The 26,830-nt window shown below is 47.5% G+C and overlaps 1 protein-coding gene across 1 annotated transcript in view; it reads right to left on the reverse strand.

Moving 5' to 3' along the window:
- The window catches only part of LOC137333495 (aryl hydrocarbon receptor-like), a 91,041-nt gene that overhangs the window by 19,259 nt on the left and 44,952 nt on the right, over positions 1-26,830 (reverse strand). Inside the window, exons 4-8 of the mRNA XM_067997661.1 lie at positions 23,527-23,657; positions 20,213-20,302; positions 18,977-19,103; positions 10,335-10,465; positions 8,172-8,371 (exon numbers count right to left, since the gene is read on the reverse strand). Coding sequence (XP_067853762.1) covers positions 8,172-8,371; positions 10,335-10,465; positions 18,977-19,103; positions 20,213-20,302; positions 23,527-23,657 — 679 coding nt within the window. The remainder of the gene's footprint in view (positions 1-8,171; positions 8,372-10,334; positions 10,466-18,976; positions 19,104-20,212; positions 20,303-23,526; positions 23,658-26,830) is intronic.

A 26,830-nucleotide genomic window follows, 5' to 3' on the forward strand; every position in this document is an offset into this window, starting at 1 on the left:
CAAGTCTGATCACCTTGGGTCCGCGTGAACCAGGCTGTATTACTTGCTTATCATTTAATGTAATCTGAAGACAGTTGTATAATACTGTTGAGAGTCAATATATTAAAGCTTGTTGTTTAATTGCCACTCGTGCCAGAATCACAACTGGAGTTATTGTTGAAGGATTAACAACCCTTTTAACGGAAAAATCCGCCAACAACATCCTTGCCTAACAAAAATCTATCACTTTCAGTTTTGAATTTTTCCAATTGACCAAGCCTCAACAGCTTTTTGAGGGAGTTACTTTGAAGCAAAGTACATCATACCTGAACTATTTATGAGCTTAACGTTGACAATTCTAGAAGGACAAGAGCAGCAGACACATGGGAACAACACCACCTGCACATTCCCCTCCAAGTCACACACCATCCCGACTTGGAAATATATCGCCGTTCCTTCATCGTCGCTGGGTCAAAATCCTGGAACTCCCTTCCTAACAGCACTGTGGGAGAACCTTCACCACATGGACTGCAGCAGTTCAAGAAGGCGGCTCACCACCACCTTCTCAAGGGCAATTAGGGATGGGCAATAAATGCCAGCCTCGCCAGCGACGCCCACATCCCATGAACGAATAAAAAAAAACACCTTCATGGTGATACTCTATTTTGGGGGGAGGGGGGTTGGGGAAAGAGAGAAAAAGAGACGGTCAATTTAGCTTAATAAGAATTTTCTTTAATAAGATATGACTCCAAAAGTCCCACAATGGGCAATGGCCCATTTTGTGTAGGCAGCATTGTTGATATCAGCCCTGATCCAAAAAAATTCCAGGACCACCAAATTATCGTGCCCTTAAATATATTGTTTCCAGTATGCAGTCAACTGTAGCAACAACCCCAATGTGCCAATGTGTTCTCCTTCAAATACTGTACAGCAAACTGTACTGTAACACAACAACTTTAATCTGCATATAGACTGGGCAAATCAAATTGGCAAAGGTAGATTGGAAGACGAGTTCGTGGAACGTATTTGAGATATCCATGAGCAATACCTCATGGACCCAACCAGGGAACAGGCTATTTTAGATCTTGTATTATGTAATGGGATGGGGTTAATTAGCAATCTCATAGTAAAAGAACCTATGGGGAAAAGTGATCATAATATGATTGAAAGTTACGTACTTAGTTCAGAAACTACAGTCTTAAACTTAAATAAAGCCAATTACATAGGTATAAGGGGCGAGTTGTCAAAGGTAGATTGGGAAATTAAATTAAGGGGTTTGACAGTTGAAAAGCAATGGCATTTAAAGAAATATTTCAATATTCTCAACAAATATACATTCCATTGAGAAATAAAAACTCCACGGGAAAAGTGATCCACCTGTGGCTAACTAAGGAAGTTAAGGAGAGTATTAGATTGAAAGACGAGGCCTATAGTGTTGCCAAGAGTAATAAGCTTGGGGATTGGAAGAGTTTTAGAAAGCAACAAAGGACAACTAAAAAATTGATACAAAAGGGAGAAAATAGAATTTGAAAGTAAACTAGCAAGAAATATAAAAACAGATTGTAAGAGCTTCTACAAGTATGTAAAAAGGAAGAGAACAGCAAAAGTAAACGTTGGTCACTTAGAGGCTGAGACAGGAGAAATTATATTGGGGAAATCAGGAAATGGCAGATGCATTAAACAAATATTTTGTATCTGTCTTCACAGTAGAAGACAAAAAAAACATAGCAAAAATAGTAGGAAACTAAGGGGTAAATGAGAGTGAGGAACTTAAAACAATTAATATCGCTAGAGAAAAAGTACTGGACAAATTAATGGGACTAAAAGCTGACAAATCCCCGGGATCTGATGGCCTACATCCAAGGGTTCTAAAAGAGGTGGCTGCAGAGATAGTGAATGCATTGGGTATGATCTTCCAAAATTCTCTAGATTCTGGATTGGTCCCAGTGGACTGGAAGGTAGCAAATGTTACCCCGCTATTCAAGGGAGGGAGAGAGAAAACAGGGAACTATAGGCCAGTTAGCCTAAAATCGTTCATTGGGAAAATGCTGGAATCCATTGTTAAGGAAGTGGTAACAGGGAACTTAGAAAATCATAGTATGATTAGGTAGAGTCAGCAAGGTTTTATGAAAGGGAAGTCATGTTTGACAAATTTATTACAGTTTTTTGAGGATGTAACTAGCAGGGTAAATAAAAGGGAACCGGTGGATGTAGTATATTTGGATTTTCAAAAGGTATTCGATAAGGTGCCACATAAAAGGTTGTTATACCAGGTAAGGGCTCATGGGGTTGGGGGTAATATATTAGCATGGATAGAAGATTGGTTAAAGGACAGAAAACAGAGAGTAGGGATAAACGGGTCATTCTCAGGTTGGCAGGTTGTAACTAGTGGAGTGCCGTAAGGATCGGTGCTTGGGCCTCAGCTATTTACAATCTATATTAATGACTTAGATGAAGGGACCGAGTGTAAAGTATCCAAGTTTGCTGATGATTCAAAGCTAGGTGGACACAAATAGTCTGCAAAGGGATACTGACAGGTCAAGTGAGTGGGCAAGAAGGTGGCAGATGGAGTATAATGTGGGGAAATGTGAGGTCATTCATTTTGGTAGGAAGAATAGAAAAACAGAATATTTTTTAAATGGTAAAAAACTATTAAATGATGGTGTTGAGAGAGACTTGGGTGTCCTCTTGCAAGAAGCACAAAAATGTAAAATAAATGCATAGATTCATTTCTCTGAACAAAACAAATTAAAAGCAATTAGCATAACTCAGTATCAGTTTAACACTTGTTGAAAAAAAGTGAAGAAATTATATCTCACACCACTAACATTCAAGTTATTGTGTAAACTGTGTGTAAAAACTACTCAAGCTGGACTATGTTCCCTTAAAACAGACTGTAAAAGATACATTTCAGGTGATTTTTTTTTTAAAGAACAAAATTACTGTGGTACATGTTGGGAAATGTCTTGAACTCATTTGCTGGTTTTATACGTTACAGTACTTTGGTAAAACTGTTCTGGAGATAGTGATGGTTATCATGATGTGTCATATACCAGCGTGCTTGTAGCATTTATCACTGCGGCCACTGTTCACTGGTGATTGCAGGATTATGTAGTTATTACAGCTACAACGGTTTATGATTTTTTTTGATGAATTTTGAGCCCATATTAGTGCTGGGGAATGGATAACGTTCTCATTTTCAGACATCCAGTATCAGCATCAAGCAGTCCTAGGTCAGGTGTAGCATGGTTAGATGCAGAGCCAGGCCCTCTCTACTCTTCCCCGCCCACAACCTCAGGACAGCACCCTCTACTGTATTTTCCCGTACATATCAGGTACCCACCTGTGTGACAGAGATTGCTTATTTACTGCTAATTGGCATGTTGAACAGGACCAGGAAGATTTAATGATGCAGCACACTGTGGAGGGATCAGGTGGGACTTCCTGTGGAGTGGTGCTATCAGATAGAATGAGACCATCAGAGATAAATTACATTAGATAAAAGCGCGACACGGGGCGAGACACGGAGACAGACGGACACGGGGCGAGACACGGAGACAGACGGACACGGGGCGAGACACGGAGACAGACGGACACGGGGCGAGACACGGAGACAGACGGACACGGGGCGAGACACGGAGACAGACGGACACGGGGCGAGACACGGAGACAGACGGACACGGGGCGAGACACGGAGACAGACGGACACGGGGCGAGACACGGAGACAGACGGACACGGGGCGAGACACGGAGACAGACGGACACGGGGCGAGACACGGAGACAGACGGACACGGGGCGAGACACGGAGACAGACGGACACGGGGCGAGACACGGAGACAGACGGACACGGGGCGAGACACGGAGACAGACGGACACGGGGCGAGACACGGAGACAGACGGACACGGGGCGAGACACGGAGACAGACGGACACGGGGCGAGACACGGAGACAGACGGACACGGGGCGAGACACGGAGACAGACGGACACGGGGCGAGACACGGAGACAGACGGACACGGGGCGAGACACGGAGACAGACGGACACGGGGCGAGACACGGAGACAGACGGACACGGGGCGAGACACGGAGACAGACGGACACGGGGCGAGACACGGAGACAGACGGACACGGGGCGAGACACGGAGACAGACGGACACGGGGCGAGACACGGAGACAGACGGACACGGGGCGAGACACGGAGACAGACGGACACGGGGCGAGACACGGAGACAGACGGACACGGGGCGAGACACGGAGACAGACGGACACGGGGCGAGACACGGAGACAGACGGACACGGGGCGAGACACGGAGACAGACGGACACGGGGCGAGACACGGAGACAGACGGACACGGGGCGAGACACGGAGACAGACGGACACGGGGCGAGACACGGAGACAGACGGACACGGGGCGAGACACGGAGACAGACGGACACGGGGCGAGACACGGAGACAGACGGACACGGGGCGAGACACGGAGACAGACGGACACGGGGCGAGACACGGAGACAGACGGACACGGGGCGAGACACGGAGACAGACGGACACGGGGCGAGACACGGAGACAGACGGACACGGGGCGAGACACGGAGACAGACGGACACGGGGCGAGACACGGAGACAGACGGACACGGGGCGAGACACGGAGACAGACGGACACGGGGCGAGACACGGAGACAGACGGACACGGGGCGAGACACGGAGACAGACGGACACGGGGCGAGACACGGAGACAGACGGACACGGGGCGAGACACGGAGACAGACGGACACGGGGCGAGACACGGAGACAGACGGACACGGGGCGAGAGAGACAGACGGACAGACAGACAGACAGACAGACAAAGAGGAGGGCGAGAGAAGAGAGAGCGAAAACGAAAGAGGAAAAGAGAGAGAAGGACAGAGAGAGAAAGGAGTTAGAAATTCAAAGGCTCTGAGAAACACTAAATAGATTAGGAGGTGGATGTGCTTAATGATTCTTCCTGTCTCAAAAGTGATTTAATCTTAATTGGCCCACTCAGACCTGGACACATCTCTGAAAAGCTGGATATCGCTGCCCTACAGCATTGCCCAGGAGTGAGAGCTCTTGGGAAGTTAATAAAACCATAAAAAGTTAAACTCTTTTGTCAAGGACATATTGAGTCCTGAGAGCAGTTTAACAAACTTTAAATCGATTCCCTTTGCTACTCAGAGTGCTTATTTTTATTCAGTGAAGTTGCTTTTGCCTTGCAGAGGAACAGCAGCAGTAGCAGCAGGCTGGGGACAGCCAAAAGGGCCCCCATGAGGCAAGACTAGAGAACTGCAGGTGGCACCAACATCCTAAACTATTCAGGACCGCTGCCTACAGCAGTGGAACACGTGAAGTTCTATCGCTATTACATAGGATTCTGGGAGTTTTACGAGATTGAATTCCACAATTCTGTCCATTTTTCAGAAATCAGTAGCCTTGTCCATAGCATATCGAACATAAAAGTAAACTGAGATATAGGAGCTATGAATAAAAACAATCGTAAACAATCATAGTAACTGCTAGACATTATTGGTGGGCTAGGGAGTGGAGAGAAATTCAGCAAGGGACTCTGATCGCTGTCCAGTGACCCCTGCTGGAAAAGATGTTCAGGCTGAGGACAGGATCATGCTCGATTGTGATTCCTCCCGTGATCAAATAACCCGCTGACGCACACAGAAGCTAGCCCCAAGATGGGACATTGGAAGACAGTTGATTCTCTAATCTATACTGGAGCCAGGTGGATGCACAAGACTCCAGGGACTGATTGATAATTGGCCAGCCAGACTGGCTCATTGGTGGGTCCATCCCTCCAGGCTCCAGCACTGACAATCGGAATTCCTCCTACTCAGCTCCCAATAACTCTGCAACCCAATACTGTAACTGGTAAGGGTGCTCCTCAATGGACAAGCCGTGGTAGAATTACCAGTGCTCTGTGCCGCTAAGGCACCAAGTTTTCAATGGTTCAACTTCAGCAGTACTCTGCGCACACTCGGGGGTCCTTCAGCCTGGGCTCTGGTCAACCTACACTTAAGTTTTCTGTACTTAGGTTAAGTGGAGTGCATGCCTCTGGGGAAGAGAGCATGTCCTCCATATAAGGAAATGCTTTTGAAGACTCAAAATTGGTGATGGGTTTATCCAAGTCAGACTCTAACAGACAAAAATAAAATTAAAATGCTTTCGAAAGTATAAAACAAAAGCCGGTTGAGTCATTAAAATATTGCCATCTTTCTAAGTGAATTAGTAAGTTTCTCCCCCCCCCCGCCCCACCCCCCCCGCCCCACCAATTCCTAGCCCCTAGAAAATCTTCCAGTACCTTCCCCAAATGGTCCTTGTTCATATCTGGGCCTAACTGTTGGTAAATTGCAGGCTATTCGACCATAGAGGGCATGAGGTACAAGCCTAATCCTGAGGTCATTAGATACACACACATGCATTCGCTGTCCTGTTCGCCCCTTTCGTCTAGTGTCAACCGTGGCTCAGTGGGCAGCACTCTCGCTTCAGGTCAAAAGGTTGTGGGTTCAAGTCCCACTCCAGCGACTTCAGCACAAAATCTAAGCTGACACTCCAGTACTGAGGGAGTGCTGCACTGTCTGAGGTGCCGTAACTTTCGGATGAGACATTAAAACTGAGGTCGTCTGCCCTCTCAGGTGGACGCAAAAGATCCCATGACACTATTTCAAAGAAGAGTTCTCCCCAGTGTCCTGGCCAATATTTATCCCTCAACCAACTTCACTAAAACAGATTATCTGGTCATTATCACATTGCTGTTTGTGGGACCTTGCTGTGCACAAATTGGCTGCCGCATTTCCTACATTACAACAGTGACAGCACTTCAAAAATGTACGTCATTGGCTGTAAAGCACTTCGGGACATCCCGAGTTCGTGGAAGGCGCTATAAAAATGCAAGTCTTTCTCTCTTCCATTCACGGTGTAGTTCGAGCCTGGAATGTTTCACGCCAGCCCTCCCCCAACACAGTAGAACTATGATCCTCCTTACTAATGGCCTTTCTCAGTTAATATTGTGAATCTGAAGTAATATTAGCGGAGCAAGTTCCTTCAGTCACACAGGACTGTGCTGAAACAAAGGAAACAGAGCATTCCAGTAAATGCTGATACTCGAGAGGCGCTCACTGTATACTGAAGGAAAAATCAGCAGGTACACATTGTACAGTGTGTGCCTATTGATGATAATGGGGGCAGGAAAAGCTCCACCTCACCTCTCCAGTGGTGCAGAGTAGGTCAGGACCTCACCAGAAAGCTAGCCGAAAGGAATGAAACTGGATCTGCCAGCAGGGAACACTTGGGCAATAACATCGGCGCTGAGTCAGCATTTACTGCACCAGATCTTGTGTCAGGAGAGACGAGGCAGGGAGTGGGATCACTGCTCAAGTCGGACACAACAGAGATACAGAACTGACAAGAGAAAGTGTGCGATTTCAGGACCAGCAGTTTATTGCCCAGCACTGGTTGCTCTCCTAATGTGAGTGCTCAGAGAATCACAACCATTGCTACAGTCAAACACACCGTCAGCAGCAATCGGATTTGGGTTTCTAGGCGAGTTAGAGATATATTCCCCCGCTTCCTCTCCCTTTGTACTTTTGTGCACAAATTTTCTCCCACATTCTCTTCTCCTGAAGGCACCGACTCCTATTGGGATACAGTTCCATGGGCCCTAATCGCCCTCTGGTACCTCCTTCTAAGTGACCACCCTTCATGTGTGAGCATAGCCAGTGAACATCTGTCATTATTTGGCCATGGTGGGCAACACCATGGTCAGATCTCCTTGCCTGAGGTGCACACAATGTTACTTCCTGCAAGGGTCACTAGATAGTAACGTCGGAATGCATACAAAATTTTCCCTTCCTTAGCTTAGGGTTACTGACAAAAATTGTACTCCTTGTACCACCACCCCAGCTCAGATCAGTTAACAGAACGTATCCGTAAGCAAGACTGGGGCCGAGCTTCTCGTGTGGCTCCCACTGTATTTTATCACTCAGCTGTTAACATAAATAAACCAACTGAAAAGCAGAAGAGAAAAATAACATGTTTTTTATATATACATCTAACAGTTTTAAACAGTTGTGGAGGATTGTTTGCTTAAACACATGAAACAGCTATTTTAAAAAAAAAGCATTTTCATTTTGGAGCCCAAGAGTAAAAAGACGAATACAGTGAAACTCACTTAGCATCGCAAGATAGGGGCGTGAAGTCTAGCTTGTGCTTTGTTCTGAAAAATATGCTCGTCGTTCGGATCTCCATCATGGTCAACGGTTGAACCGGGATAGCAACGGCAAACAGAGCCAACTGGGGCGGCAGTAAAGTATCATTTTCCGACTTCTTCTGTCCGTGAAGGAATTTCAGCTTCCCTTGGAAATGCAAGGCCTGGCGGAATTAAATGGAATGGATTAGCTGCTACAGTCCTCTGCAAGAAAAAAAATTGTAATGAAAGAGCTAATGTTATGGTGTTTTGCCAACACTCTGAAGTGAGAGTTGAGTGAATCATTCTACCACAGACATATAACTAAATAAGGTGTAAACCTGATGCTCCTGAATATCCACATGGTCTAATCATCACCAGTAACCCCAGTGCTTGGCTTTCTCAGTGGCTTAGTGGGTCAAGATGCTGCCCACATCTAATGGCCACCAACACAGATCAGAAGGTCCCACATCCGATGCTCGGCTTTGCTCGAGGTAGCTGAGGCATTCCAATTATACACAGTGCCTCCCCCTTCCCCAGTGTCCAATTAATTCTTGCATTAAAAGGTACATTGCTCCTCATGGTCCCTAGTGGTTCAGTTGGTAAAGGCATTGTCCTGTGCGGAACTGAGCCCTTGAGTTCAATTCCCACTCTGTGATGGATTAGCTGATGTCAGCTAAGATGCTACAACTGGCCTTAGTGCCTCTAAAGGAGAGGTAAAACTCAGTCAGGAAAAGTGCGACATGTGGGGATGTCAGGTGAGGACTGCATCAGGCTCTGCTGTCCTGTCCCCGCCTCCCCCCCCAGTGACCTCGAGAATTGGCCAGTATCAACTGTCCATGAGCTGTCAGGGGGTTGCCGACGCCCATGGAACTGTACTTCAGCACGAGGTGACCACCTTGAGGAGAGAAAACAAACAGGAAATAATCCCAACGATTTACACTTTAAAATACAGCGGCTGGCAGGACAGCATAGTGACACCAAGTTAGAGAAATGACACTGAGCTACCGAGTGACTCCCTGGGGCTGGGAGGGAAGGGAAGAGTTGTAGAGGAGAGGAAGAGTTGTAGAGGAGAGTCATGTGTAGGTGGCACTTCCTGGCACTGGGCTGTTGAGGGTGTTGGCAGCAGAGGAAGCCAGGCTAGGCAAACTGAAGATTGTGGGACAACTCACGAAGGAAGCGAGGATGCCAGTAAAGTGGATACAGGCAATAAATTAAAAATTGCATACAATTGGAACTCTTCTCTCCCTTCCCCAAAACAACAGAGCAGCTGGACACTGGAGCCGTGCGTGGTGTTGTGCCATTGTTACAGCACAAGAGTGAAGAGCACTTGTTTTCAAAACTGAAATAATAAGTAAATGGAAGATGAGTCACTTTGTGCTGTCACACACCTCCATGAAGGGGGTAGGGGTGGAACATCATCACCTTCTGATGTTTCTTTTGCTGTACATAGTCTTGACAGCTTAGGGTACTAGGCCAGCCCCTACACAGAGATTCCTGACTACAAACCCTATTAACTCTTAATCCAGCATCAATGTTAAAAATATAGATTGAAAAAAATTAAAAGTTGCCTTTATACAAGTTTCTTTCCCTTCTCTTTCCCCGATTTTCTCTCCTCTACTCCCGAAGACACTGACCACGCTGGGGTACAGTCCCACAAGTGATTATTCTTTATATGTGAGCCCAGCAAATGTTGGTGGGCTCTTTGACTGTAGAGGTCTTTGCAGCCAAACCTCACCGACATCCCCAGACTCCCAAGAAATATGTGTACTAGTGAATATTTGGGTGGTGGGGGCGGGAAAGAGAGAGAAATAAGTTCCAATTTCCAATTTTGGAATTAGCATACAATTTTTAATTTATTACTTGCAACTCTGACTGAACTCACTTTACCGGCAGTCACACTCAATATTCCTATTCAAACCATTGCTCAGGCCACATCACACAGGCTAGGTTGGGTTATACAGGCTGTTCTCACGTGGGCTGCATCAGGAAACGCAGGGTGATATAGGCTCGATCACATGGATCATATTGGGTGCCAATATAAACCACCTGAACCCCTCAATTAGATTCCAGCCTGTAATTCACAGTACCAGAGGACAACATTAAATGAACACAGTAGAGGCAGGGGTATCTTCAAGATAACCATACCAGGAATCCTGACACGCTGTCGAGCAAGCAGCGAAAGCGACACTGAAAGCTGCGGTTCAGGAATTCAGAGTTCTCTGGTGGCAGTTGATCGAGTTGGTGCAAAGTCTCCCTTCCGTTTGAACAGCCTGCACCTATAAATAAAGCGTAAAATAGCAACTTTAGATTTTTGCCACTTTAAAGATCAACTCTGGAGTAAACAAACAAATCAACTACTCTTCAGCTCAATGAAGGTTGATACTTTGACAGTTGCCAGATCCACGGAAACTTGTCTCTCAGGGGCCAGACAGTCTTGCAAACGTTCAGCTCAAATGCCCTACACAGATAAACACTAGCGTTCTGCTGGTGGCCTTAGGTGCTTTAACAGCTGAAGTGATTATCAGTGGCAGACAGGAAAGGATGTCTATTCGAGCAACTGAGTGCAAGATATATGGAAAACAAAAAACAGAGCCGTGGCTCAGTGGGAGCACTCTCGAGATTTGAGCCCATAATCCAGGCCGACACTCCAGTGCAGTACTGAGGGAGTGCTGCACTGTCAGAGGTGCTGTCTTTCAGATGAGACTTTAAAACTGAGAACCCATCTGCCCTCTCGGGTGGACGTAAAAGATCCCATGGACTATTTTGAAGAAGAACAGGGGAGTTCCGGCCTGTCCTGGCCAATATTTATCCCTCAACCAACATAACTTTAAAAAAAAATGTTCATTGGGCTCGATATTAGCACCCGCGATCGGGTGCGTTCCTGGCAGCGGGGGGGGGGGGGGGGGGGGGGGAGCTCCGAAAATCGGGGAATCCTGGAGCGGGTCGGGAGCCCGGCTCCAACCCACCCACTTCCGGGTTCCCCACAGACGCACTGACGTGCGCGCGCAGCCCCCGCATGTGGGACTCCCGCAGGCAATTAAAGCTGGTGGGGTGCCACTTAAAAGTATTTATACTGGTGTTTCAGGTCATTAACAGACCCGATTAAGGAGATATTTTACATGGGGTGGGATTTTACAAACAACTGGGACTGTTTCCCGTACTGGGGGAAACACTCCCAGTTCAAATGGACCTGTTGCAGCTATCAGCCTGTGGCAGCTGCAAAGGTCCATTTGACAGGTGGGGGGGGGGGGGGGGGGGGAAAGACCCTCACTCATTGCAGGAGGCCACTCTGTCACTTGGGACAAAGTTTGGCCTCCACCATCCTCCTCCTAACAATCAAATTCGCCAACTTGCACACTTACCCCGGTGTCCAGAGACATGTACCTACCTTGCGGACCCCCTCAGATGTACATCTTGCAGGTTGATGGTGCAGGTGACCTCCTCTGCCACCTTGAGCCAGGCCTTCTTGGTGGCAGAGGCAGGCCGCTTCCTCCCGCCCGCCGGGGGGAAGATCTCTGTCCTCCTCCTCCTCATCACCCCATCCAATGATACCTGGAGTGAGGCATCACTAAACCCGGGAGCAGCCTTCCCCCTGGGCTGCTCCATGCTGTATTTTTTCTTATTTTTTGCAGCGTCAGTAGAGGACTGCCCCTTTAAATAGAGCTCCTCCAGCTGACAGACCTTACTGCACACGCTCAGTCCGCCCGACGCGCAGCTCAGCAGCGGGGAACCCGGAAGACCAGGTAAGTGGATCCAATCAGCCTGTGATCGCGCGCGGGGCAGACTGATTTCACCGGGCGCGTGGGACCCCCGCCCTCCTAATATCGAGCCCATTATCTCATTGCTGTTTGTGGGAGCTTGCTGTGCTGCCCCGTTTCCTACATTACAGCAGTGACGATGGGCTCGATTTTTGGACGTCCGAGCTGGTGGGTTCATGGCGGGGTGGGTCCGGAGCCCGTCTCTAACCCACCCACTTCCGGGTTCCCCAGTGACGTGCTTAGATGCGCGCGCAGCCCCCGCATGCAGGACTCCCGCCGGCAATTAAAGCCGGGGATCCCACTTAAGGCAATTAATTTGATAGTTCAGGTTGTTAGCAGACCTGATTCGGAGGATATTTTAGGAGGGGTGGGATTTTCATGTAAACAGAGTGTTTCCTGTACTGGGGGAAACACTCCCAGTTGAAATGGACGTGTTGCAGCCATCAGCCTATGGCAGCTGCAAAGGTCCATTTAACAGGTTGGTAGGGGGTTGGGCAGGGGGGGGGGGGTGCGGGGAGACCCTCACTCATTGCAGGAGGCCACTCTGTCACTTTGGACAAAGTTTGGCCTCTACCACCCTCCTCCTAACAATAAAATTCACAAACTTGGAACCTCAACCCCGGTGACCAGACACATTTACCTACCTTGCGGACCCCCTCAAACATACATCTTCCGGATGGGGGCCACTCTAGCTGCAGTCATGACCTCCTCAGAGGACGAACAGCATCACCAGCCTCGCCAGCCACACCGTCCACCTCTGACACGTGGAGCTCCACAACCCAGTGCTGTGACACATCCACCTGCACAGCAGGAGGGAGGGCAACCGCAGAGAGAGATACGTCGCAGAGGGCACTACCCTCGCCACAGGGTCCACAGACCGAGGCTCAGCTTCCTAGACCTCTCTGAGCAGCAGTGCAGACGGAGGCTCAGAGTCACTCAACATGTCGTCGTGGACATCTGCAGCCTCCTTGATGCCGAGCTGCTCCCGGCTGGCCCGAGCACCATCTTCTTACCTGTCGCTGTCAAAGTCACCACTGCCCTCAACAACTTCTCCTCCGCATCCTTTCAGTATGCCACTGGGGACATGGCCAGCGTGTCTCAGTCGTCTGCACAAAAGAGCCCTGCAAATACACCTACACCCACTCTGCAGTGACCCAATGGGTGGCATCAGGTGTGGATCTTCATGGTGATCCTCAGGAAAGGGAATTATTGCGCAAACCAGACAAGATTTTCAAAGACATGGCAGTAGTGGTGATAACAATTTATGATTTTTTGCAAAACAACGGAAAATAAATCAAAAACATGACATTTCGTCTTACACCCTTGTGCATCCCCTTTGTGCTCACAAATCCTTCGCCTTACGTTTGTGGGAACCCCTACATGGTGCTACCCCTGTGGCTTCAGCAGAGGTAGTGGCAGGTTGCTCTTGTCCACGCCCTGACCGATGAGATGCTTTGCGTGGACGCCCTCTGGGTTTCGGTGCCCATGAGGGCCCCTCCAAAGACTGCTCCACCTGCACCTGTGCAGGGGCAGACTCAGCCACCTGGAGAGGGGGCAGCATTGCGGGTACTAGTTGAGAGGGGGGCAACGGGTGAGACATGGGAGCGCTTTGAGTGGCATCCCCACTTCCATGTCCCCTTTCACCATCATTCTTCTCCTAGCCCAGGCCCACATCACTCCTTCCACCCTACTGGATGACAGTTTGGAGGACTTGTGTGAAGCCTTGGAAGGCCAGTTGTAAGATATCGGTCAGCCTGTTTAAGGCGGCAGAATGTTGCTCACCCTGAATCTGAACGGCCATTGTCAGGGCCTGAATGGACTCATTGTTGAGCCGTGCTTGACGCTCGATGGAGGCTAGCCTTTCCTCCATCGCAGACATTCCTGCGACACACTATCAGAGATGTCTTCACGTCCCTGTGACAGTATTCCACTCATGCAGGAGTTGGACTCCTCCATTCTCTGCGCGATTGTGGAGAGTGCACGTGGCAACTGTTCCTGTACCTCGGCAATGTGCTGCTGCCCCTCGAACTCTCCTTTTCATGGCTGGCCCCCAGGGTTCAGCATCTGGGTCCAGCTGAGCAGAGCCTGGAGAAGATTGCTCCCACCGACGCGGACGCTCCACGGCTGCCCCTGCCACCCGGGTCTGCTTGTGCTCACATGTGCGTGGTGACTCACCATGCGCAAGCCCAACTAACTGAGGATGGGGACCCACCGAGGTGTGTATCTGCGCTGGTGGATGGCTGACTCAGATGTGACGATGCACCCTCAGTGGCCGGCAGGTCCTCTGAGGAATCGCCCTCCACAGTCACGGCACTCGCAGATGGCCCTGCAAGAGAACAGAAAGCAATATTAAGCATGTGTACAGATGTTGAGGTGCTGCAGATGCCAAGTGATAAGATCATTCGCTATCATGCGTGCTGAGTGTTAGATTCCAGCCGCTTGTGCACTCCCAGTCTCGGCGTCCGCACAGACAGGCACTCCAGCATCCGGCTTATTTCGAGTGCCTGCTGCTCTGCATCTGTTAAGACTACCTGGTGTGGCGGGCCCCCTTCGGTCCTTGCCCTCTCCCGGGCATTCTGGCATCTCTTCTCCTATAAAGGAGAAACACAGAGGCGTGATTGAGTGATGGTTGCGTGGTGACCCGCTGCATGCATTGGAGTGGGTGGGGGCGAGTGTGAGGATTTGCATGAGAGGGTGCGTGTGAGACATAGCCATGGGATTGTATGAGGATTGGGTTGCGTGGTAGTGTTCAAATGGGAATGGGGCGGTGAGTAAGTGCAGGCAAGGTGAGGATGATGGTTGAGTGGATGTGAGGAGTGATGTGAGAGCGTTGTGGTGGCCGTGCAGAAGGAGTTGTGTGGTGGTGGAGGTGATGTGGAAGACGGAGTGTGGGAGAATGTGCAAGTATACTCACTTTGGCTGACCTGGTTAGGTCATTAAATCGCTTCCTTCACTGCACCCAGATTCTGGACACATTGCCGCTGCTGGTGACCTCCTCGGCCATCTCCAGCCAGGCCTTCTTGGTGGTGGAGGGAGGACACCTCCTCCCATCCAATGGGAAAAAAAATTTCCCTCCTCCTCCTCACCCCATCGAGCAGCACCTGGAGTGAGGAGTCAGAGAACCTTGGAACAGCCTTGCCTCTGGCCTGCTCCAAGCTCCTAAATTTGCTGCAGGAGGCGCGCATTGGAGGATTGCCCCTTTAAATAGGGCTCCTCCTGCTGACAGCCTGTGATGCGGGTGCGCAGTGCGCCCGCTGCGCAGGTGTAGAACGGGAAACCCGGAAGCCATGGTAAGTGCCTTCAATTAGGCTGCGATCGCGTGCGGAACACCCCGAATTCACTGGGCACATTACCCACGTGCCGAGTCGATCCCCCGCTGCCAACCCGCCTCCCTCCTAATATCGAGCCCTATACTTCAAAAGTACTTCATTGGTGTAAAGCACTTTGGGACGTCCTGGGGTCAGGCTATATAAATGCAAGTCTTTCTTTACTTTTCATCAACCTCTCATCACCTGCCTCTGGTTGCCTTGGGAACATTTGAAGACGAGTGAAGACACAACTCCAGTTGTGTGTGAAAGGTCAGCCCAATTTGTAGCATTCTACAAGTTACATGAATGGGTGGAAAGTTCAGCACAGCCTCTCATTGTTTACAGAGGTATGCGCCGAACACAGGTAATTACAGGTAGAACTAAGGCTAAAAATAGCAGAGCGAGCTAAATGGGTATTCTTCACATTTCCTTCAAAAGTGCAGAAGAGAACAGTAAGCAGAGAGCAGATTCATCTGTGGGAATAAAAAGATAGCAGACAGATCACCACTTCACGTCATGTGCTGAAAAGACAGTGTCTTCACACAAAGTGGTGGTCAAAACTTGTTATACATCACCTCACATCTTCCTAAAATAGTAAACTTTATGGAAAAGTTAACACCAGGACACCACTTCAAGTTAAACCATGACGGTCGGAAAAGGGAACACAGGTTCATACTGCCAAAAGGCCAAGTACTGATATCAGGACGGTCTTCACACACAGTGATTAACACATGGAGCAGACTTCACAGGGAGTACAGTAAAGACAATAGTTTAAGAAACAGCTGGATGCTGTGCTTGACGAGAAGGGAGGGGGGAGAAAATCAGTAGGTACTTTCTGGATGGACAAGTCAGGATGGGCTGAATGGCTTACCTGATCTGTATCTTTCCTAAGATGTAGATTCCCTCAAAATGTACCATTGCGCCACTTCTACATGACATTGCAACAATAACAACTTGCATTTATATAGCACCTTTAATGTAGTAAAACGTCCCAAGGCACTTCACAGGAGCAATTATCAAACAAAATTTGATACCGAGCCGCATAAGGAGATATTAGGACAACTTGGTCAAAGAGGTAGGTTTTAAGAAGTGTCTTAAAGGAAGAGAGAGGGGTGGAGGGGCAGAGGGGTTTAGGGAAGGAATTCCGGAGCTTAGGGCACGGCCGCCAATGGTGGAGCGATTAAAATCGGAGTTGCGCAAGAGACCAGAATTGGAGGAGCGCAGAGATCTCGGGGGGTTGTAGGGCTGGAGGAGGTTACAGAGATAGGGAGGGGCGAGGCTATGGAAGGATTTGAAAACAAGGATGAGAATTTTAAAAATTGAGGCATTCCCGGACTAGGAACAAACAAAGGTCAGTGAACACGGGGTGATGGCTGAACGGGACTTGGTGCGAGTTCGGATACGGGCAGCAGAGTTTTGGATGAGCTCAAGTTTATGGAGGGTGGAAGATGGGAGGTCGGCCAGAGAGCATTGGAATAGTCAAGTCTAGAGCTAACAACGACGTGGATGAGGGTTTCAGCAGCAGGTGAGCTGAGACAAGATGGAGACAGGCGATGTTAAGGAGGTGGAAGTCGGTGGTCTTGGCGATGGAGCGGATATGTGGTTGGAAGCTCATCTCAGGGTCAAATATGACGTCAAGGTTGCGAACAGTCTGGTTCAGCCTCAGACAGCGGCCAGGGAGAGGGATGGAGTCGGTGGCTAGGGAACGGAGTTTGTGGTGGGGAACGAAAACAATGGCTTCGGTCTTCCCAATATTTAGTTGCAGGAAATGTTTGCTCATCCAGTACTGACAAGCAGTGTATAACTGCCCCATGGCTCTCCTCTCTTCCCTAAATGCTCATTCACTAAGTTCCCTTTTCTTCCCCCTTACGAGTCCACGTGCACCTCACATCAAGCAATTATATTAACAAGTCAAGATTCTCCCCTCAAATGTTCCTACCATACCCCTCCTCCCCTGAAGATCCTGACTCATGCTGCAGTACAGCTCAACAGTGGCAGTTGCCCTGTTTTTCATGCATAAACCTGGATGGCAAGTGTTAGCAGGCTATTTGGCGGAGGGTAATCACAACTGACCTGGATTCTGCCTGCATACATAGCCCCCTCCACCCCGCTTTCCCAGCCCCCTCCAGTTAGTGAATTCAATTGTAACTTACCCACTGCAGCCGAGGCAGTTAACTCAGTACAGGTCAGGTATCCAACCTGGGACCTTTCTGCTCTGTGTAGCTCGGTATCACACCAGACAGTGAATTTACCTGCTGAGCTTATTGAAAGATAGAACTTGCATTTATATAGCACCTTTCACACCTCAGGATGGCCCAAAGCAGTTCACAGCCAATGAGGTACTTCTGAAGTGTAGTCACTGTTGTAATGTAAGAAACATGGCAGCCAATGTGTGTGCAGCAAGGTCCCACAATCAGCAATGAGGTAATGCCCAGATATTCTGTTTTAGTGATGTTGGTTAAGAAATAAATATTGGCCAGGACACCGAGAGAACTCCCTTGCTCTTCTTCAAATCGTGTCATGGGATCTTTTACATCCACCTGAGGGGGCAGATGGGGCCTCCATTTAATGTCTCATCCACAAGACGGCACCTCCGACAGTGTAGCACTCCCTCAGTACTGCACTGGAGTGTCAGCCTAGATTATGTGCTGAGGCCTCTGGAGTGGCCACCACTTTCTGACTCTGAGGTCAGGGTGTTACCACTGAGCCATAGCTGACGCTGATTACTAGTTAGATTTGTTGGAAGTTGTACTGGGGTAACCAAAGCCTGAAACAGACCCCAACTATAGTCTGGAGATGGAAGGTGAAATGTAGGGCAGTCTTTATCCTGATCACAGTGAGATTATAATAAAAACACATGAAATAAGCAGCCTGAGTAGGTCAGTTAAGTTACAAATGATTCAGCTAATGACTTGCATTTTGTATCACAAGAGAAGTTGACTCCTTTGTACAGAAAATCCAAAACAAGATTCAGATTTATATTAACCCTTTGTAATCAAGCCTCACCTCCCACTCTCCCCTTCACCAATCCAAAAAAAAATAAGCAGCTTTGTAGCACAGCACATCGACATGGGCCAAGAAGCCACTGGTTTGAATCCATGCCTCCCCACCTGGCATCTCCCTGTCTTAAGTGGGACTACGTTCCTCAGATTAGAGGGAAAGTCCAATCAAGATGGTGGAAGCTGGTTACCGAGCGCAGTCGGCAGGGGCTCAGCAGTAGGCTGCTTGTCTGCCTTCCCGGTTGGGAACCGCATGCGGCCCAGGGGGGAGGACCCAATAACGGGGAAGGGGACAAGAGACAAAGTTAAAGAATTTTGTCAATAATAATGACATGGCTTCATACAGTTTTCAATCTTCAATATAAGATAGCGATGGACAACAGTGTCTACAGATGGTGGGAAACGCAGATTTTGAATGCTGAAAATGACTGGCAGTGTTCAAGGTGCTACTCCATCACTTTCATACAAACCTTCCCTAGTGAGGTTAAACAGAAGACAGACAATTGCTTGATGCCCCCAAGTAATTTTGGAAATCACGACAACCGTCAATATCCGCAGAGTAATTTGAATACAGGGTCGAGAATAATAATCTCACTTATAAAGAACGTGTTCATGACATTCAGCTCAGAGAGTTCCCCCATGGCTGTGCAATTGCAGCAGAATGTGACGGTTTCTGGCTGAACGCTGTACACAGGACCTGGTGGTTCGCAGCCCTTTCCTACCTTTCACTTTCGCTCCTGCTTCTGTTCCGACCGGAGGTGGGCTGAAACACCAATGCAGCTGACGCCGGAAGCCCTCGCGGTCTTCCGTGTGGATCAGCTCAAACACGTTCTGATTGATGACGTCTGACTGAAATTAAACAAAAGAAACACGTTACATCCATGGGATAAAGAGCATGCTTGGTTCAGAAGGAGAACGCAGCATCCTTTCGCTTATCCAGAGAACTGGGCTTTCATTGTACTTGGACACTGTCCTCATTACACTGCTAGGGTCTGAACTGTAAAAAGATCTGTTCTCTTAGGAGATTCATGCACAGGGCCATTAGGAGAGTTGTACTCGTGGGTTAAGTAGGCCAGTCTTCAACCATTGTATTCATTAGCAATATAGCCAGATCATTTTTTGGCAACGAAATTAAAGGTTTGCACTTAAACAGCACCTTATCACATCTCAGATGCGTCCCAAAAGTGCTCCATGTACAATTTGAGATGCAATGCCGATTAAGTAGACCATGTGGCAGCAATTTTGCACACAGTAAAATCTTCCAAACAGCAATGAGGTAAATGACAAGAGAATCCTTTTTGATGGAGTTATTGAGGGAGGAACATTGTCCAGGAAACTGGGAGGGACTCCCTGCTCTTATTCAAATAGCACCACATCAACTTTAACGTCCACCTTGAATCACCAAACCAGCCTGGGTTCAGCATCCCATCAAAAAGACAGCATCTCCAATAATGCAGCACTTCCTCAGTATTGCACTGAATTAGGACTTCAACTTTCAACCTTCTGACTCAGTGGCGATAGTTTGGGTCAATCGGTAGTGCTGATACTCAATAAGCAGCGATTCATATTGGGGTATAGTTCCACAGGTGCTTATAGCCCTCTAGCTCTTTATAATGTGGCTATTCTTTACAAGTGAGCCTGGACAATGAGTTTTAGGGGGGCCATTACTGACAAGTCTAATCTTCTTACCTGACATCCATAAACATGAATTTCCAGCAGAGATAGCAACCAGGAGCAGGAACTTTGGTTGATTTATCTACTTTCCTAGCTAGGGACCAAACTCTATCATTGCCAATGTCAAAAGCAGCTTTCTCTGCATAAACCAGGGATTGAACCTGGGACTTTACTGGAAGGGATGGCTCTGAACCACATCATTCATCCACTGACACATTGGGCTGGTTATTCCAGAGTGTGTCTACAGTCTACAACAGTACAAGAGGCGAACATGTGGCACATACCTGGTGAAAGCCCAGGTAATCCTGAATAGTGTGCGAAGAGTAGAAGATCATCCCATCTGGTGTTACCACAAGTACAAAGCCATTCAGTGCCTGCGGAGAAGAAATGCTCATGGATCCCTTTTTAAAAATCACCACTAGTCACCAATACCATATACGTGCAGGGGGCCAAGGGCGAGTCCACCAACCTGTAGCTCAGAAAGTGATAGAAGACCCTGTCAATGGACGAATGCCATCCCACAGAAGCAGTCACAGGTGGATAACAGTCTGCAGCCTAAACCAGCTTAATTGTATTTTCTTCTCTTTGGGCAACCTACCCCCAAACCTCTAGCAATGTCACTTGAGAACCTTCTGCAAGGCGATGTGCCATAACTATCGGACGTGTGAGCATGGCATTATGAAGACTGTCTCGCCAATCTTTCATTTGCTTCCTATCTATGGGGAAGCATCTGATGTCCATTTAGCACCTCCCAACAGCAGTGCAGATTGGGAAAAATCAAACCTATGTCCCGGTGTAAGAAACTGTATACAGTATGAAAACAGGAAAACTGCTCAGAACACTGATATTTATAATAGGGTATAAAACAAATAAAAATAAAATGTTGATCTGTGTTAGACTGTGCTACTATTGTGTTTTAGACCTTTTTTTAAAAAAAATGAGAGGGATTAATAAACTTTTACACAAACATTCTCTACCTTCCTCCTCCTGCCTCCAAATTTTCTTTCCTACTACAAGCGATGATTCACGCTAGGTTATAATTCCATGGGTGCTGGCCATCCTCTTGTACCTTGCTTAAGTGGCCGCTCTTCACGTATGCACTTGGATAGTGAGTGCTGGTAGGCTATTCGACTACAAGAGGTGTTATAGTTGAGCCCAATCCCATCCAACATCAACAAATACACAGTTCCCAGCAGAAATATCTGCCTGGGCAAATAGGAGTATGAATCCTGGCTGATGATTCTTTGTTTCTCCTTCCTAACTTGGCGATAACAGAGGCCAATTGTAGTACACCGACTTCTTGGGCTGAGATCAGCTAACACAGGTACAGGATCAAACTTTGAACCTTGCTGGTCTGTTTGACCTACTGGGCAGTCCAGTCACTCACTGGCACTTAGTTGTTCATACAAGTGTTTCCTATTTCAAAATTATAAGGGGTTTTGATAGAGTAGATAGGGAGAAACTGTTTCCACTGGCAGGAGGGTCAGTAACCAGAGGACACAGATTTAAGATAATTGTCAAAAGAACTAAAGGTGAGATGAGGAGAAATTTTTTTTATGCAGCAAGTTATGATCTAGAATTCACTTCCTGAAAGGGCAATGGAAGCAAGTGTAGCAGTAACTTTCAAAAGGGAATTGGATAAACACTTGAAAAGGAAAAACATTGCAGGGCTATGGGGAAAAAGAGCAGGGTGGGTGGGACTAATTGGATAACTCTATCAAAGAGCCGGCACAGGCACAATGGGCCAAATGGCTTCCTTCTGTGCTGTATGATTCTATGATTCCACTTGAACAAAACAGAAACTTAAAGCCAGTTTCAGAGAACCAGCAATGAACAGCAGAATAGAAAGAAAACGCCAGGAACGCACAGATCAGCCAGCAGAGGTGCCTGGATGATGGGCTCCACCTGAAACACGAACCTATCTTTTCTCTTTCAGATATGGAAAAACCTGCTGTACATTTCTAGCCTGTTCTATTTTTTTTTTAAAAACGACAGATTCTCAGCATTCGTTATCAATGAATCGTGAGCAACCCTGAAGGGAATTGTCAAAAGCAATGGGTCAAGTTTTGAAATGTGCGTCAGTCTGGAAGCCACTTCCACCTTTTTTTTAAATTCGTTCACGGGATGTGGGCGTCGCTGGCGAGGCCGGCATTTATTGCCCATCCCGAATTGCCCTTGAGAAGGTGGTGGTGAGCCGCCTTCTTGAACCGCTGCAGTCCGTGTGGTGACGGTTCTCCCACAGTGCTGTTAGGAAGGGAGTTCCAGGATTTTGACCCAGCGACGATGAAGGAACGGCGATATGCTAGTGAGCCAGATGTTACTGGGACAGGAGCCAAATTCTGAAGGAAGTTTTATGTTAATTGGCCTCAGTCCAGCCAACTCACACAAGTACATCACAAACTTGGGAAACGCAGCATGATGTGACACAGTTGAACTGTGCTGTTTTATTGCCATCTACCTCTGCCACATCTAAAACTCTTTCCCCTCTAATTCCTACCACTTCTCTTGAAAAGTGGAGAGTTAGCCATGGATGCGATTGTACACCTGCTAGTTCCCCTCTGGTATCCCAACCGACTGATTAGCTTTCATGTGTGAGCCTTTATCGCTGGTGCTGGCAGCCTAATTAACCCTGGGGAGCATCGGTCCTGTACTCACCCTATGCCCACACATTCCATGAAAAAAAAGTGGAGTTCCTGGGCAGTGAAGTAGGAAGCTGGCTGATTACCACCCACCCCTCACCCCATGTCTAGGCTCACACGGAGGTACAGAAGGCTAACATGGAGCCATACCCCAGCAATCAGTCAGTGCCTTCAGGTAAAGACTGGGTAAAGAAAAACAATTGCCAGGGGGCGGGGAAAAAGAGAAGGGGAAAGAAATCTGCACAATTCTGTTCCAGTACAAACCGTTAAAAATCTATTGGACCAACCTACACTGCACCTCACCACACCACACGATGCACGTACACATTGAGTCAGTGTGCATCAAATCACCACCACAAACCTGCTCATCACACACTGGCCTGAAGTACTGCTCGACGGAAACCGGTTTCAGGTCTGGAACATGTTAGCACAGCACACCAGCCACCTGGGAACAGAGAGAGTGCACCAGTAGCTCAGTAGTTTAATGCGCTGCCCAGCGTCTACCCAAGCCATACCGACCTGGAACCTTTTTCAGTCTGTGCTGAAGTCACAGTCTGGGTGGCTGTTGGGCTGCTGCATTGACCTCAGCATCTCTAGATTAAGGAAGGAAGAAAGAGATCAGCCAGGACTCAAGATCCTGCCAACCCAAAGGTGTGAACGTTGGGCAAGGACCAGATTGGGTTCTGCTGTGATGCTCTCCATATTTGAATAGCCTGTTGACACTAACTGTCTGTGACCATGTGAGGAATGGCCACAGTAACCAGGTAGCAGAAGCCAGTAGTGAAAGGAACTGTCCCTCGGCAAGAGTCGTTGCCTTCATGAGATGAAGATGGGAGAAAAACTGCAATGGTGAAAGGAGAGGTTAACACCCCCATTGTCCGTAGCTAAGATGTAGTTTGCTTAATTTCAAATTGCGACAGTCTGAGCCCAAGGCAGGAGCAGTCAGGCCCTCTACTCACCTGTAGCATGAAGTCTCCCTCTGGCACGTCTGTGGCCGGAACCAGTGGCAGGTTTGTGGGGGCGTGAATGCAGCCATTGCTGATTGAAGGATACTGCTGCACGCTCCTGGTCTTCTGATTCTGGAGGGAAACTGCAAAGAGGAACAGAAGGGAAAAAAAACATACTGAGTGTAGAACCATCAATAAAAAAAACATGGTTCTTGCAGGGTGAAGGTCATCATCAGTACCTTAAAAATCAGTCAATTAACGTCTTTATTTTATATGTTCTCGTCCCTCCTTCAACATGTGTTTAAAAAGTAGGTGTTAATTGGTGGGGGGGGGCGGGGGGAAGGTGAGATAAGTTTGAAGATATTGAGCACGATGGTGTAAGGGAACTAAATCCAAGGTGAAATGAATTCTATTGAATCAGCACATCCTTTTAAATGTTATGGGGTGATACTGCTCAGTTTTGGTATCTCTCACTGTTACAATCTTCTCCTTGTTACAATGATTTAGAACAGCCTGGGAGCGGATGTTATGAATGGGGAAATCCCACCGCAATGCACCATCCTATTCACGATGTAATTGGGGAACCACTACGGGTCTGCTTGCAGGCTGTGTTTAACTAGGAATTCTGATGCATAAAGACAGGGTACCTGGGGTGATCAAGGGACCTCAGTAACCACACAGATATAGCCAAGCCTTGATTATCTGCTCTCACAATTATTGTAGGAGTTGGAAGACCAGTAGGACTCTGGGTTTAACATTGCATAAACCAGCTAAAATGCAGTCGTACTGATTTTTCACAGACTCCGGGTTCTTGATACAGCAGGTTAATTAACTGTCCTCTGAATGACATTACCTAGTAGGATTTACTATCAATCCAAGGAAGTTATGCTAAACCTTCATCAATCCCTGGTTATGCCTCAGCTGGAGTATTATGTCTAATTCTGGGCACCACACATTAGGAAGGACGTCAAGGTCTTGTAGAGGGTGCAGAGGAGATTTTCTAGAATGATACCAGGGATGAGGGGCTGCAGTTTCGTGGAGAGACTGGCGAAGCTGGGGCTGTTCTCCTTGGAACAGAGAAGATTAAGGGGAGATTTAATTGAAGCCTTCAAATTCATGAAGAGTTTTGATAGAGTAAATAAGGAAAAACTGTTTCCACTGGCTGCAGGGTCAGTAACCAGAGGACACAGATTTAAAGGTAATTGGCAAAAGAACAAGAGTTGACAAGAGGAGAAATTTTTTTTAAACAGTGAGTTGTTCTGATCTGGAATGCACTGCCTAAAAGGATGGTGGAAGCAGATTCATAGGAACATAGGAACAGGAGTAGGCCATTCAGCCCCTCGTGTCTACTCCGCCATTTGATAAGATCATGGCTGATCTGTGATCTAACTCCATATACCTGCCTTTGGCCCATATCCCTTCATACCTTTGGTTGCCAAAAAGCTATCTATCTCAGATTTAAATTTAGCAATTGAGCTAGAATCAATTGCCATTTGCGGAAGAGAGTTCCAAACTTCTACCACCCTTTGTGTGGAGAAATGTTTTCTAATCTCGCTCCTGAAAGGTCTGGCTCTAATTTTTAGACTGTGCCCCCTACTCCTAAAATCCCCAACCAGCGGAAATAGTTTCTCTCTGTCCACCCTATCTGTTCCCCTTAATATCTTATAAACTTCGATCAGATCACCCCTTAACCTTCGAAACTCCAGAGAGTACAACCCCAATTTGTGTGATCTCTCCTCGTAACTTAACCCTTGAAGTCCGGGTATCATTCTAGTAAACCTACGCTGCACTCCCTCCAAGGCCAATATGTCCTTCTGAAGGTGCGGTGCCCAGAACTGCTCACAGTACTCCAGGTGCGGTCTAACCAGTGTTTTTGTATAGCTGCAGCATAACTTCTGCCCCCTTGTACTCTAGTCCTCTAGATATAAAGGCCAACATTCCATTTGCCGCTTTGATTATTTTCTGCACCTGTTCATGACACTTCAAATGATCTGTGTACCTGAACCCCAAAGTCCCTTTGGACATCCACTGTTTTTAACTTTTTACCATTTAGAAAGTACCCTGTTCTATCCTTTTTTGATCCAAAGTGGATGACCTCTCATTTGTCTACATTGAATTCCATTTGCCACAGTTCTGCCCATTCACCTAATCTATCAATATCGCTTTGTAATTTTATGTTTTCATCTACACTGCTTACAATGCCACCAATCTTTGTCATCGGCAAACTTAGATATGAGACTTTCTATGCCTTCATCTAAGTCATTAATAAATATTGTGAATAATTGAGGCCCCAAGACAGATCCCTGCGGGTCTCCACTAGTCACATCCTGCCAATGCGAGTACCTTCCCATTATCCCTACTCTCTGTCGCCTTTCACTCAGCCAACTTTCTAACCAAGTCCGTACTTTTCCCTCGATTCCATGGGCTTCTATCAATAGTAACTTTCAAAAGGGAATTGGATAAATAGTTGAAGGGGAAAAAAACTGCAGGGCTATGGGGAAAGAGCAGGGGAATGAGACTAATTGGATAGCTCTTTCAAAGAGCCGGCACAGGCACGATGGGCCGGTAAGATTCTATAGGTTAGGAGACCAGTACTTCATGAGCAGGTGTCAGACAGAGCATGATTTTCAAGAAGATTGCAAATCACCCATCATCCCAACTTGGACATATACCACCCTTCCTTCATAGTCGCTGGGTCAAAATCCTGAAATTCCCCATCTATCACCACCATGGAAGGCCCAATCACCTCAAGGACTGCAGCAGTTCAAGAATGCCCACTGCCACCTTCAAAGGGCAACTCGGGACAGGCATTAAATGCCAGCCTCACAAGTGACGCCCACATCCCGAGAATGAATTAAAAACAAAGCACGATCAAAAAACGACAACTGATCTGTCTGATTCAGGAATCCTCCTGCTTCTGACTTGTCTTAGAGGTGCAGGTTGTGGGAGTATAAACTGAACTATGAAAGCCATACAACTGCACGGTTGTAAAACGAGCTGTGCTATCAATATTTTTCATCACAAGACTTCAAAGCCAGCGTACTTTTGAATTTTAAAACCCGCATGTATTCACAAGATGACTGGTGTGGCAAATGGGAAAAAGTGTCACATTAGTGCAGTAGGAGATGGTCTTGAGGTTGGGGCTGAGGAGAGCGATTTTTACTCTGCATCTGACTGTACTGCACTTGACTTAGGAGTACGTGACGCTGACGTCAAGTCCCTGAAAGTCCCCCATTTACTCACCTTGATCTGCACAAAAATAAAAAAGGTTACAGTTCTGACGTAAGGAAAATTAATGAGTTTATCCAGTGGATGA

The sequence above is a fragment of the Heptranchias perlo genome, chromosome 16 (assembly GCF_035084215.1).
Source record: "Heptranchias perlo isolate sHepPer1 chromosome 16, sHepPer1.hap1, whole genome shotgun sequence".
Taxonomy (NCBI): domain Eukaryota; kingdom Metazoa; phylum Chordata; class Chondrichthyes; order Hexanchiformes; family Hexanchidae; genus Heptranchias; species Heptranchias perlo.